Source organism: Martes martes (genome assembly GCF_963455335.1).
Source record: "Martes martes genome assembly, chromosome: 18".
NCBI lineage: Eukaryota > Metazoa > Chordata > Mammalia > Carnivora > Mustelidae > Martes > Martes martes.
This window is the reverse complement of record NC_137906.1, coordinates 21588180-21601779: the sequence shown is the minus strand read 5'-3', so window position 1 is coordinate 21601779 and position 13600 is coordinate 21588180. Positions and strand designations below refer to the sequence as shown.

Sequence of the window (13600 nt, the reverse complement as noted above, 5' to 3'; positions counted from 1 at the left end):
GGGTGGGGCTTGGCCATTTAAAGGGCCCTCGCAGCTGGTTCTCGGCGTTTCTCCCCTGGGCGGCTTCTCCAGCAGCTGAAGGCACTGCAGCTCTCTCAGCCCTCAGGAGGCTCCCGCCTCCGAGCCAGCTGGCAGCGCTGAAAAGAGACTGGGAAGGATCAGAGGGCCCGAGACTGGGGGGGTTGCGGGGGGAGTGGGTGGAGGGGGGACAGGTGCTGACTGAGTTCGCCTCTGCCCCATGTGGCTTTTATTTCAACTTCCCCATCTGGGTGACTATGATCCCGCCCCTCTGCAACTGTCTGGGCTTCTGAAGCAGCCCACCCTGGAAGAGAAGATAACTTAGCGGTTTTTTTTTATTTTAGATTCAGAAAATTCAGTCCAGGTCTCCAAAGAGATGTTTAACAGAAAGCATATAATGGGCACACACACGTTCTCTTTCCGGCAAGGGGCAGTGCTGGGAGCTTGGAAGGCTCTCCTCTCTTTCTCTCTCCTTTTGCCCAGTGTCCCAGCACCCTGGGTTAGGGAAGGACCCCAGACGGCAAATGCTGTGCACCCTAAAGGCGGCGGCAGCACTCAGTATTTCCGCTGCCGGGGGAAGAGCGTGCTCCCTGAGGACCGGAGTGGGGGGCTGGTGGGGCTGGGGTCCTCGGAGTCCAGGCTGAAGACGTCCCTGCCAGTACGAAGGATCTGCTCCTCCAGTTTCTTGTGTCGCTTCATGTCTGAGAGAACCTTGTCCAGGCGGGCCTCCCGTTTCTGGCTCCGAGCAGAGCTTCCTGGAGAAAAAGAAGGTAGGAAGTGTGGATGGGAATGAGGTGCTGTGCATCAGACCTGCCTAGATGTTACTACCTGGGGAGCTCATTAAACGTACAGATTTCTAGGCCTCTGTCATGGAGGCCCTGAAGCTTGGGGTTGGGCCTCTGATAAGGTAGGAAGTGAAGGTCTGAACTATGAACTATGAGAAGAGGCCAGTAATGTGAAGACCACGGTAAAGACATCCAGGCAGGGGGACTGGCTAAGAAAAAATATCGTTAAAGAAATGACTTAGAGACCATGATGAGAGGTTTGGATCTCTTAGTTTAAATGGAAATAAATGTCTCTGGAAACCCTGGGGGCCTGGACAGTCAGGGGAAGTAGTGGTGTTTGGATTCTCTCTTGACGTGCTATTTCCCCCAACAACGGAATCCTTTGGAGGGTTTTAAACAGAGAAGCGTCGTGATTTATATTTTGAAAGGATCATTCTGGTTGCTGAGAATAGAAGCAGGGAGACCAGTCACAAATATCCAGGCAAAAGAGATGGCTTGGGGCGCCTAGGTGACTCAGTCGGTGGGCTTCCAACTTTTGATTTCGGCTCCAATCGTGATCTTGGGGTCGTGAGACTGAGTCTCAAGTTGGGCTCTGTGCTGGGATTGGAGTCTGCTTATGCTTAAGATTCTCTGCCCTCTGCCTCCCTGTCCCCCACAATCAGGTGCACAGGTATGCCTTCCGTAAAAAATAAGTGAATGAATAAATGAGAGAGAGAAATAAAGGCCTGGATGACGGTGTGGGGTTGAAGGTGGAGAGCAGCAGCTCAGCTTGGAAATGTGGAGGCAGAGCTAACAGGATTTGCTACTAGCTGGATGCTGGGATGAGAGAAAAAGAAATCAAGAATGGCTCCAGGGTAGATTCCAGGAAGGCAATCGGGTCACACAATAATATGGGAATGAGGATCTAGATAGTAAGGAATGACCAGGAAGACTTGATCTTCTAGGGGAGATGAAGATAAAAGAAATGGGAAACCTGACAGAGTCACCTGTGCAAGTCTCGGAAAGGAAGACAGGGTACCTATCCAAGCTGGTACGATGGCACCACTGGGGGAATGCTCTCTCCTACAGCTACAAGTCGAGTAGCACCGAAAGCACCAAACACAGGCCTCTTTTAGGGAGTCACCTTTTAGTCAGTGGGAGTAGAGGACCTTCACCTCCCCCTCCTTCTTCCCCGTGTCTGTACCTGGGGTGCGTCTCCGGTCAATCAGGGAGTCCTTCGGTGTCATTGGCTCATCGTCAAAGTCAAATTCTGTAGGCATGTGCGGTCTGGAACAGGTGGACAGAAATTGAAGGGTGAGCGTGGTCTCCCCTCCCCATTCCATCCCTTCACTTTCCATGCTCCAGGGTTCCACCCCCCCCCCCCAATTTCTTTCTGGCACCAAGGGAGCGAGCCCAGGAACAGGGTGTAAGGGTGTGCCCTCACTTTTCCTCTTCCTCCTCTTTGGCCTCTGGCTCCTCATCGGATCTCTCCTCTTCACTCTGGGCCTCAGGCGTGGGTGGCCGGCGGGGTAGGATTTCAGCCTGAAGCTCCAGGGTACCGTGGGCAGCCAGAAGTTCATAGAGCCGCTGGATTTCTGAGGGCGGAGGCATCCAGGCCTGCCCATCGGAGGGGAGCTCCACCTCCTCATCGCTGCAGGGCACGCACCAGTCCTCCGAGTCTCCCTTGGCATGCTCCTCCCCTTCAGCGCTGGGGGCTTCTCCCTGCATCTCCTCAGCCCCGGACCCCTCATGCTCCGTCTCCTCCCGGTCTCCTTCCCCCTCTTCCTCGGCTTTATTGGCCGAAGCAGAGGAGCCTCCAGTATCCTCCACGGCCAGAGCTTGGAGGCCAGAGGTCACTTCCCCTTCTTCAGACAGAGGCACCGCCGTGGTGGCCGAAATGTCTCCATGACCACGAACAAGGGACATAGGCTACTAGGGGAGGGGCCCTGCGATGATAGGATATGCAGGAGGACAAGCTGGGGGGGGGGTGTCTCCCGTCCCCCTCCCCCAAGGGATTGGGCTCCCCAGAAGTTCAGGGATTGTCTCCAACCAATCAGGCTCCAACAGCGGTCCCAACGACGAGACCGCCGGTTCCCAGGAGGTGGCGCTGAGTCCCCTCCAAGGACCCCGCCCCACGGATCCAGCTACGGCCCTCTGAGACTCCCAGGTACCAGCGGAAACCACTTTCCGGGCCGGAGAGGGGCGGAGCCGCTCCTCTCGCCTTCACACTGCCCGTCTCCACACCTGGATCCGGCGCCCTAGCCCCGCACCTCGCAGTTCAGCCGCCTCAGCCGCCGTACGCACCTAGAGCTAAGACCCGCCTCCCGCGCTGCGCAGGGTCACATACGCAGGCGCACAGAGATGGCGCGGAAGGCTCCGCTCTAGCCGAAGCTACTTGGAAAAGGAAAGCGTGGGGAAGATTGCACATGCGCAGGTAGGCTCGGGCACAATTGACTTCGGCCCACAGTAAAGATGGCCACCGGGAGGGCGCATGTGCATACACCTAGTAGATTCTGCCCGAAAGAGGGCAGTACCGCGGGCCCCGGCGGCGGACAGATGTAAGGACCAACTGAGGCAGGAGGCGAGTCTCATGCAGTCTCCGTTTATTGGTGTTTCAGACTCATGCAGCATCCGGCATACAAAAAGGGATAATCTGTTTGATGTATCCTTTTTTTTAAAGACTTTTAGGTTTTTTTTTTCCCTCCCCACGCCTTTTTTCTTTTTCTTTCTTTTTTTTTTTTTTTAGAAAACAAAACCCGCCAACTCCGAGCAGCGTCGTAGCTCAGTCCCCGCCTCCCTAGCGGACTGTCGCGTGCAACAAACCTCCCTCGTCCTCTTGGAAAATAATTATAGAGTTCCCCGCCCCTCACTCGCTCCCTGCATTCGGGAGCTTTGGTCCTATTTCGGGGTTCTTTCGTTACAAAGCACGTGAATGACCCCAGCCCCGACGCCTTTAAGAAACTCGCTGAGCGGGTTTAAAAGCCCAAGTGGGGCAGGTCGGCTCGGGCTAATCAGAAAGGGTCAACAGCCGCGCCCCTTCCTCCTCCCCGGTGCATGCTCACAACAGAGCTAGCCACCGTGCACGACACCCCGCACAAGTCCCCAGACAAGGCCTGGCTTGCCAGCTCTGCGACCCAGAGGCGCCCTGGGGGCGTCAGGACCTGGGTGGTCCCAGCAGAAAATAGTTGGAACCGGACTGAGGAGCCCTCCCCTGACATCGCTCCCCTCCCCAGCCTGATCTAAGTGCTGGAGTTTTTGCAGAGAAAACGGTGGCGAGAGGGAGGAGGAGAGGATCCTGAGGGGAGGAAAGGATGCTGAGGGGAGAGAAGGCAGGAAGAGGAAGGGGGCAGAGGGTGTGGAGGGGGAAGGGGAGATGATAAAGGGGAGAAGGAAGAAAGGAATGGGGGGAGATGCCAAGACAGTGAAAGTTGGAAGGGGGACACCGGGGCTGGGGTGCAGGGAATTGGGGAAGTTGGGAGGAGTGCAGGGAGGCTGGGAGAGATGCAGGAAGGCTGAGAGCAGAGAGTCTGGGAGATGTTCAGGTTAGGGAGATTTCCAGAAGTGCAGGGAGGTTTCCAGAAGTGCAGGGATAGGGAGGCCAATAGGCTGGAGGGAATGCAGGCAGAAGTGCAGGGAGGTTGGAAAACAGTGCAGGGAAAAGAGAGGCCTACGGTCGGCACAGGAGCCTGGCAGGATGCAGGAGCAGGAAAGAAGCTGTAAACAAGGCCGCTCAGGCTCCCTTGGTCCCTATGGGTGCGGGCCTGGGCCATCCATTGGGCTCCCCCAGGGGAGGATGGGCCCAAGGCAGCTCCCAACAGGAAGAAAAGTCTTGGAATGCGGGCAGAGCCCCTCACTTATACACTGTGGGAAAGGAGAGGGAGGGACAGACAGAGACGGTGGGGGGAGAGACAAGGAGAGACAAAGGAGAAGTAGGGAGGACAGACAGGAGAGAGCAGGGGCAGGGGTTAGTAAAGCTGCCCTTGCCAACCCTTCCATTCCTCCCAGCCTGTCCCAGACCCCCACTCACCGCCTAAGTTGATGACGCAGGAGGCGATGATGATGAGGACCCCCCCTACCAGCGCCACGATGCTTAAGAGCTTGGCCACGCGGCCCAGACGCTGGGCCCCATCCACGTCCCCCTGCTGCAGGCTGTTCCGGGACTGGGGTGAGGGTGAGGGGTGGGGCACCGTGGGCCCAGGTCAGGAGAAGGCAGCCCACAGCAGGGTTCAGGTGAAAGAGTTGTCCCAAGGAGACAGGCAGGCCCCGTGGACAGTGGTTCGAGGGGGAAAGAGGGTTGGAGAGGCAGGAAGGGGAGGGCACAGGTCAGCAAGGCTCCATGAAACCTGTCCTGCCCTCCCTCCCACCTGATGGGCTAGGGCAGTGGTGGCTCTGAAGGGAAGGTCCCAGGGAGAGGCCAGAAAAGACCCCATACTTGGGAAGGGAGATCCATGCAGAGAGGAGAGGGAAAGCAAGGTTACTACTTCTGGGGTTCAGTCCCAGTGGTGGCAGGAAGCTGGGAGCCACAGCAGACCTGGGCCGGGGTCCCATGGGGCTCACCATAACAGCATAAGCGAAGGCCACGATGTTGACAGGCCACATGGGGCAGAAGCAGGACAAGATGGCGAGGATGATGTAGTCCCGAGGTTTCTGGGTGCCTTCACCCCCCTCCACCCCAGACCCTGCCAGCTGGGAGCTGGGGTGGCGGCTTAGGCTACCTCGGGGAGATCCGGAATGCCCACTGTGAGCCCTTCCTAGTCGGTCCTCCTCCACCAGCTGCTGTAGCACTCGGGGAGGAGCCCCGTTGGCTGGGTGAGTTTTGGTTGAGGGTGGCGAGTGAGGCTGCGGGTCTGGGCCCTCTTCCCCGCCACCAGCCTGCAGGGGAACCACTGCCCCATTCTCCTGTTTTTCCCCCACGTTCTCAGTCAGGACCTCAGGGGTGGGGTCCTCCTGGGTAGGGGGCTCTGACTGAAGAGCTGACTTGGGGGTGGGCTGGGAACCTGGCTGGCAGTCTGGCTGAAGGTCTGACTGCGGGTCCGACTGGGGAGCAGGCTCCGAGGCTGGCTCAGGTGGGGCTCCGGGCCCCAGATCGGACCCCTGGTCTGCAGTGACCTCTTTATTCCCTTCTGGTTTGGGTGCTGGCTCTTGGCGTGCTTCTTCGGGGCTGGGGTTGGCATTTGGCTCCCCTCCTGGGCTCGAGCTGGGGTCTTTGGCCTGGGCGGTTTCTGGGGCCCCAGCTGGGGTCTCTGTGGTTTCTGGAGCCAGCCCAGCTTTGGCTTCTGAGTCCACAGGGGCCCCCGTGATGTCTGGGCCTGGCTGCAGGGCCTCTGGCTCATCTGGGACCCCAGCTGGGGCCTGGAGAGGGCCAGTTTCGCCTTCAGAATGGCCAGGCCCTTCTCCTTGGGTTTGGGGACCCTCTTCTATCCCCTTCATCTCCGAGCCCTCAGAACTGTTGGCTGCCATCTTGAGAGGGGAGAGGGGAGAGGACCTCGATGGAGAGGCTGGAGCAGCAGAGACAGCAGCAATCCTGAAAGAGGAGACAGGTTTGGTGTGAGGAGGAAAGCGGTGGCTCTCATCACTGCAGCTGGAGAGGGATATGCTCCTGTCTTAGGGCCAGCGTTGGGCTGCCTCTGGGGAGAGGAAGAAAAGTTGGGGTTTCCTTTGCCTTAGGGTGGGACATCCCTGGGGAGGAGTGCCCTGCTCAAAGTCTTCAGCTCAGAGAGCCCTGGGAAGATTAACCCTTTTGTAAACAGGACCCTCCCAAGGTCTCCTCCTGGGCCCGCCCGACAAGATCCAGACTCTGAGATCCCAGCAGATGCCCCAGCACCCCGAAATCAACAAGCTATGCAGACGCTCGCACACTCCGACAGGCAGACAGGCACACTGGGCAGAGGACCGATACTCACGTTCCACTCCCTATGCGTCCTCCCTTCCTCCCCGGGCGCCCCGCCGGTGCAGTATTCTCACTGCGCGTCTGGGGCGCAGTGCCCCCGCCCCTCCCTGGGGCACCTGGGCTTGTCCCTCTGAGCCCCTTCTCAGCCCCTCTCGCAGGGATTCCCTCGCCCCCGGGGGACCGACGCCTCCTCCTCCCATTGGCGTGGCGCGCCCAGCACCACCAGCCAGTCCGCCAGGCGCCCGCATTCCGGTGCAGCCCTCCCGGCGTCCGCCGTCTGTCCGCGCACTCCTACCCGCAGCCTCTGTCCATCCCCGTCTCACCTCGACGCCGGCCTCCAGACTGCTCCCGCTGCTGCTGCTACCGCCGCCCCGTTGCAGCAGCCGCAGCCCGGGAGGGAGCGAGTCAGCGAGCGAGGGAGGGAGGCGGCGGGTCTCCCCTCCCCTCTGCTCGTCCCCTCCTCTCGCTCCTCTCAGGTCCCCTCCCCTACGCTCTGCTGCCGCCACGCACCGCCCCCGCCCCTCGCTCGCCTCCCGCCCCTCCCGGCCAGCCCAAGGGAGCCACGCGTGCCAGGCCCCGCGTTACCCAGGCAACCGGCCGGGTAACCACTCGCGCCCCCTCCCTGCCCCTTCCCACGCGCGCTTCTGGGGGTGTCCCCTTCCCAAGTCCCGGGCCCCTCCCGCCAACGGTCACCGGGGTTCCTGGCAGAGGCAGGGGGCTGGGGGCAACGGAGAGGGGTCTACGAGGAGACAGGACCTGTGAGACGGGTGGGACCCTTACAAGCAGAGAGAGGGGAAGGGAAATGAGGCAAAACTTGGGGAGGCTGCTCAGGAGGAGCAGGGTGGGGCTGGAAGAAAAGGGAGCCTGCAGTACAGGAAGCCCCTCTCCCCTCGAGGAAGCAGCAGCCGAAATGGGTGCTGGAAGGCTCCCGGGTCCCTGGAGCAGGACTCAAAAGGGAATTCCAGGGCAGAGGCTGCAGGGGCCGTCTGGAACAAGAGGGGGCTGGGCCCCGGCCCGGAAGCGCTCAGTGGACCACACCAAGAGTGGAGGGGCAGGCGAGGGGAGAAGCGCAGTTTTTCTTTGACCCCTCTCCGCTCCCAGTCCTAGGGCTGACGTCCCCACCCTTTCTGCAGCTCACTCGCCCACTGTCAGCCCGCAGGGCCTTAAGGGTGTGCAGGTACTGGGCAGAGGTCTGAGCCGCAGGCAATGGGTGTGAGCGGAGAAGAGCAGCACTTCTGTCTTCTGCTGGGGTTTTTAACCCAGGCCTCTTCAACCCTCCGGTGGCTATTCTGGGCCTGCCAGAATAGGGTATTCCCGGGAGCCCTGGGAGCCCTGGAACCTGCTCTCCAGCCACTGGAGCCTCGGCCCCACCCTGAATCTGGGCTGCAGCCGCTGGTGAGGGAGGAGCCAGAGCCAGGGAGCCACACAGGCCAGAGCAAGGCTGGGACCCGAAGGCAGACACCAGGCCCAGAAGAAATGCCTTGGGGGGTGGGGACAGGGGCCTTGGGCAGAGCAATCCATCCACTCCAAAGTCAGAGACAGGTTTTTATTTAAAATTTATTGTAATGGGGTCCGCGCAAAAGGAGGGGGGTGAAGGGTGGGGAACATGCAGGGGACACAGGAACACGATGACATGGCCAGGGCCACAGCTTCTGTCGTGGGGGAGAGGGATGAAAAGAAAAGGCCAGGGCTGGAGCTGGGGTGGAAGAGGGACGGGGGAGACACTGTGACTGCATTCCCCCCACCCCCAGGAAGCACCTCTAGTCCCTGGATCCCCCCATTTACCCTGGCACCCTAAAATTCCATCTCTTGTCCTGCCTCTGGCCCTAGTGGCTCCTTCTTTTGCTCCCCTTGACTTGTTTTCCCCTGACAGATTCTCAAGTAGGACAATGTTTAGGGCCTGACCCCAAACAACCCCACCTCATGAAGGTACTACCGTTGCCTTCCCTGTTTCTGCCCCTTCTCCAATCTCACCTTTTCCCCTCTCTGGGACAGAATCTTTGATTCCCCTCCTTCCTCTCCTCCCTCCCCCTGGAAAAAAATTAAGAGGAAAAAAAAAAAAAGCACCAACTCCCCAGGGAGGGGCAGCAGACAGTATGGGGGGGTGGGGACGGAAGGAGGAGAGCAAGGACCATCAAGGAGAAGGCTCACAGATCCCTGTAAGGGCAGGACAGGGGGTTACAGAGAGGAGAAGGGGTGAGGGCAGTGGCCGCTCCTGTCCTCTGCCACCCCTGCCCACTGTCCAGGGGGCTTCAACACAACCGAGGGGACAGGTGTGTGTGGGGTCAGGTCTGATAGGGAGAAGACAGGAGCAGGAGAAACAAATCGTTAAAACCTAGCGAATTCCCCTAAGAAACACCTCTTCCTCCTTTCCTTCTGGAGGCTCCTTGGTTGGTGGGGAAGTAGTGAGGAGTTGGCAGGAAGAGAGGGGAAGAGGAGACGGTACCAAGGGACTTTCCTCCACTTTCCACTCTCCCGACCACCAACTTGGAGCTCACCAGGGCTGGGAGGGAAGTGGCTGAGAGCTCACAGGCACCCCCTCAGCCCCCGAGAGGGAGCCCACAGCTGTGGGGGGGGCTGCCACTGCTGCCGCTGCCGCTGCTGCCGCCGCCGCCGCTGCCGCCATAGGACAGACCTCACCGGTACCTGCGTGGGCACAAATGCCAGGAGATCACAGCGCAATCCGATAGGCAAGAGCCTCGTCCCTCGCCCCAGCTGGTTCCCAGACTCCCTCCCCTGGGACACAGCCGTTGCTCACTTCCTGTCTGGTCCCCAGACGCTTTCCCAGTTCTCCTGAAGGGCCCTCCCTGTCCCCAGAAGTCTCCCTAGCTCCAGTGGTATGTGGGCATCCCTGGCCTGCCTGAGATCCCCTACTGGGCCCTTTGAGCCCCCTCGTCCCACACACCCCATCCCACCCCCCCCAGCCATGCCCCACGCCTTGCCTGGTGGGTGCGGGGGTCCCCCTCAGCAGGTGGGCTGTGGCTGGGGGGCGTCTCCCGGGACAGGGGGGGCGGCCCCCCCCAGATGGGTCTGCATGTGGCCGGCCAGCTGGGCAGGGGTCTTGCAGTGCACGCTGCACAGCTTGCACAGGATGCGGTCAGCCCGCGGGGCCTGGAGCCCGTGGTCCTTCACCGCGTGGATGCGCAGGTATGCTGCTGTGGTGAAGCCTATTGGGGGGGTGGATTGGGATGGGGGGATGGGGGGTCAGCCAGGCGGAGACCCCAGAGACGGGGCTGTTCTCCTAAGGCTGGGGACGCCCTCCTCAAATAGCCCTGTCCTCCGCCCACCGCATCCTTGGGAACCTGGGGCCAACTACTCTGTTGGGGCTGGTGGGGCACAGCCCCTCCCTCAGCTTGGGGCCTGGGTGCGTGGTGTCACAGCTTCTCAGCCTTGGTACCCACAGAACCTATTCTCCGTGGCTAGGGGAACCTCTCCCCGGGTGACAGGACACTGATTTCTAGCCACCTGAAGAGCTGACCCTCAGCAGAGACGGCTGTGTCCCCTCCCTCCAGGGCCCCAGTCAGTCTCAGCCCCACTACTCATTACTCAGTGAATTGGTGAAGCTGTTTAAAGCAGCTTCCTCTGCTGCTGGGGCATGGCCCCAGCAGGCCTGTTAAGCTCCTGCGGGCGGACTCCGCCTGCCCCCAGAGCAGGAGCGCACTGCGCAGGGCTGCACAGACGAAACCCTGCCTTCCAACCCTTGGGAACTGGCTCTCTGGACCGCTCCTTCCCCAAAGCAGCCCCTTCCCCAGAGCAACCCACCCCCAGAGGCTGATTCTTTCTGGCAGCTCTGAGCCTCCAGTCCAGACCTCTTAGAACTTAACGAGGCTCAGTCGACCCACCGTTGCTCCATTTGCTTCCTAAAGGGCTCTAGATGCCATGAGCCCTGGGCTACAGCACCTGGAAGCCTCATCCGTGGAAGGGCCTCTGGCTCGGTCCCCACCCTTTGTCCCCGGCCCTCCCAGCGTCCCTCAGCATGTACCTTTGTTGCAGAGCTCACAGACATGGTGAGGGCCCTGGCTGTGCACCTTCATGTGGTCCGAAATATAAGCCGAGCTCAGCATCTTGCCACACACGTGACACGGCACCTTCTCCTCGTGTCGTACTGTGTGCGCCCGCAGTCGGTCCTTCGTAGCAAAAGCTGCCTCACATTTCTGGGGAGGGGGGAGGGCCGTGGGGGGGTGTCAGGAGAGTTAAAGCTTCAGGGAGCGGGGAGAGGGGAGCAAGAGGTTAAAGGAATCAGAGCCTCGGGGGTCTTTGATCTGTAGGAAATGGGAGTGAGATGACAAGGTCTTGAAGAAGGGATGGGAAAATGGGAGTGAAAAAGCAAAAAGGAGAGAGAGAAAAAGGGGGTCTGAGAGGCTGAACTCAGACAGCTACCAGGAGGATCAAAATCATGAAAACCGGGACAGGAGGAGGCGGCGGGCTTCCTACCTCGCACTTGAAGGGCCGTTCTGTTGAGTGCACTTGTCTGACGTGACTGTTGAGGTGATCCGGCCTGGGAAATACGTTGGGGTCGGGGTTAGGGCCCTGGGGTGGGGACGCGCTCCCCCATCTAACTTCTCAGCACACCCGGCCTTCCCCGAGATGCCCGCATCCTCGCCCAAGCCCCAGGCTTCGGAGCCCCCGGGCGGCAGGAAATCCCTCCCCCTGCCGCGGGGTGGGCCGGCCCTCCGCCCACGCGGAGCCTTCTCACACCCGGAGGACCCACCTCCTCGGCTAAGTACCACCCCCTGCTCCCTGGTAACCGGGCGAGGCTTCCCTCCCTCCTCCCGGGGAGTGGCTCCCGGTCCCCGGCCTCAGAAACCGCCTCCCGCCCCGCCAGCCGAGGCCAGGCCACCTCCAGCGCCGTCCGCCCGCCCTCCCCACCCGCCCAGTGGGCGGCCGCAGCCCCGTGCACACCGGGAGAAGCTCTTGCCACAGTGGGAGCAGTTGTAGGGCTTGTGCACAGCGCCGTCATGTGAGCGCACGTGGTAGCTCATGCGGTCCTTGCGCTTGAAGCGCTGCTGGCACACCGGGCACTGGTAGGGCTTCTCGTCCGAGTGCGACAGCTTGTGTCGGTTCAGGTGGTAGACGTCGCGGAAGGCCTTGCCGCACATCTCGCAGGCGTGGTTCTTCCGGATGCGCTTGCCCGAGGCGGTGGTGGTGACCACGCCGCCCGCGGCCACGGCGGCCGCTCCGCCGCCCGCACCCGCTTCTCCCCCTCCCCCGCCGGCGCCGCTCAGCTGGGGCACGCTCAGAAGGCTCAGGGGCACCATGGTGGGCATCTTCATAGCACCCGAGGGGACCCGGCCGGCCTTGGCTCCCGTGTGGATGGCCTCGTGCCTCCGGAGATTGTAGCCGTTCTTGAACTCCTTGGCGCACAGGGCGCAGATGTAGGGCCCCTTGCTCTTTGTCTTCTTCTCCAAGGCAGAGGCGACCGGGGCCACGGCGACCGTCGAGGTTGGGGCTACGACGGCGGTGGCCGCGGCTGCGGCGATGGTGGCGGCAGAGACAGGGGGCGCGGCCTCGGCCGCGGGCGCCGACACCGGCGGGGGCGGCGGCGGGGGCGCCGGCGGCTGCTTTAGAGCCGCTGTGTCCACTGTGGAGGCGGCGGCCGGGGCCGGGGGCGCAGCAGCGACGGCGGCGGCGGCAGCGGCAGCAGCGGCGGCGGCCGCGGCGGCGGCGGACTCCTGGGCGGCGGCGAGAACCGGGAGCAAGTCCACCTGGAGGGGCTCGGCCGCCGGGGGCTGGGGCGTGGGTGGGGGCGCCGGCGCGGCCTGCGAAGACAAGGCGCCGTGTGGGCCGCGGCCGCGGGTCGGCGCCCTCCCGGCGCGGCCCGCCACGGCCGGCCCCTACTCACCTGGAATGGACTCTGGGCGCAGCCCTGGGAGGCAAAGAAGCGGGACTGGAGCTCAGCCCCGACCTGCAGGGGGTTCTGGGCGTGACCCTGAGGTGGCGGGAAGGAGTTCATGAGGCCGCCCACCCCCCGGGAGTCCAGGCCCAGCACGGGGAAGGGGGGGGCCAGCAGCGTGCAAGGGAACACGGGGAACATGGCCTCGGCCACGGCGGGGCCCCCGGGGCTCAGCGGGGGCCGGGGGCGCGGGCCGCGCGGGGCCCGGGCTCGGGGCGCCGCCCCCGGCCGGCCGGGCTGGGCCGCGCCGAACGCATGGCCCGCGGGCCGCCCCGCCGCCCGCGCACCCCGGCCGGCGGGAGGGAGGGAAGGAGGGCGCCTGGCGGGCCGCGGAGCGCGGCGGCGACGGCGGCGGCGACGCCCCCTGGGTGGGGGCGGGAGGCCCCGCGGGGCCGGGGGCCGGGGGCGGGGGGCGGGGGCCCGGGCGGCGGCGGCGGCGGCGGCGGCGGCGGCGGTTGGAGCCTGGCGGGGCGGGGTGGGGGGAGCGAGGGAGCAGCCTCGGCCCCCGCCGCGCGCGCGCCCAGCCGGCGCCTCGGGGAGGGCGGGGGAGGGCGCGAGGGAGGGAGGGGGACAGCTGCGCGCGCACCGGGCGCGCGGAGGGGGGGTGGGACGGGAGGGAGGGCGGGCGGGAGGGGGTGTGAGAAGGGGGGGTGGGGGGGCGGGGGGAGGGGGTTGTTACCTGGAAGATGAAGCTGCTCCAGTTGCCGGGATCCATGGCGGAGGGAGGGAGGGAGGTGGCTCGCGCTCACCCTGGGGCGGGAGGAGGAGGAGGCGGTAGTGGGGGAGGGGGAACCCAGGGAGGAGGCGCGCGGGGCGGGCGGGAGGGGGGAAGGAGGAGGAGGGTGGGGGGAGCGGAGCACACGGCGCGCGGGGAGGGCGGGCGGGGGGCGCGAGGACACACAAGAGGCTGGAGCGGGCGCGAGCGCGAGCGCGCGCGAGGCCAGCGGGAGGGGGGAGGTACGAGAGGGACTCTGGCGGGAGGAGGGACGGGGGAGCCACCCAGCAGCCCGAGTCGCCCCAAGCGCGAGACCCCTG

General features: G+C 63.1%; 3 protein-coding genes across 9 annotated transcripts; all 3 read right to left on the bottom strand.

The window, feature by feature from the left end:
• Positions 1-335: 335 nt before the first annotated feature.
• On the bottom strand, positions 336-3450 carry PAGR1 (PAXIP1 associated glutamate rich protein 1). 3 transcript variants are annotated; one of them, XM_080830683.1, is made up of 4 exons: positions 3087-3137; positions 2227-2728; positions 1987-2069; positions 336-773 (listed from the first exon to the last, which is right to left on the bottom strand). In XM_080830683.1, the coding sequence occupies exons 2-4, from the start codon at positions 2706-2708 to the stop codon at positions 574-576; spliced, it is 765 nt and encodes a 254-aa protein (XP_080686809.1). In that variant the 5' UTR covers positions 2709-2728; positions 3087-3137; the 3' UTR covers positions 336-573. The 3 variants fall into 3 exon arrangements, with proteins under 3 accessions (XP_080686809.1, XP_080686810.1, XP_080686808.1); XM_080830684.1 differs by having other exon boundaries at positions 3027-3113; XM_080830682.1 differs by having other exon boundaries at positions 2227-3450.
• An 870-nt stretch (positions 3451-4320) lies between these two features.
• PRRT2 (proline rich transmembrane protein 2) lies at positions 4321-6984 on the bottom strand (the record flags this gene model as incomplete). Its single annotated transcript, XM_080830681.1, has 4 exons — positions 4321-4388; positions 4810-4942; positions 5340-6306; positions 6968-6984. The coding sequence occupies 4 exons, from the start codon at positions 6982-6984 to the stop codon at positions 4321-4323; spliced, it is 1185 nt and encodes a 394-aa protein (XP_080686807.1).
• Positions 6985-8204: 1220 nt separating this feature from the next.
• On the bottom strand, positions 8205-13334 carry MAZ (MYC associated zinc finger protein). 5 transcript variants are annotated; one of them, XM_080829837.1, is made up of 7 exons: positions 13245-13334; positions 12515-12601; positions 11575-12431; positions 11107-11170; positions 10655-10826; positions 9615-9839; positions 8205-9318 (listed from the first exon to the last, which is right to left on the bottom strand). In XM_080829837.1, the coding sequence occupies exons 1-6, from the start codon at positions 13278-13280 to the stop codon at positions 9637-9639; spliced, it is 1419 nt and encodes a 472-aa protein (XP_080685963.1). In that variant the 5' UTR covers positions 13281-13334; the 3' UTR covers positions 8205-9318; positions 9615-9636. The 5 variants fall into 5 exon arrangements, with proteins under 5 accessions (XP_080685963.1, XP_080685964.1, XP_080685965.1 ...); XM_080829838.1 differs by having other exon boundaries at positions 12515-12577; positions 13245-13318; XM_080829839.1 differs by lacking the exon at positions 9615-9839.
• Between the last annotated feature and the right edge of the window lie 266 nt (positions 13335-13600).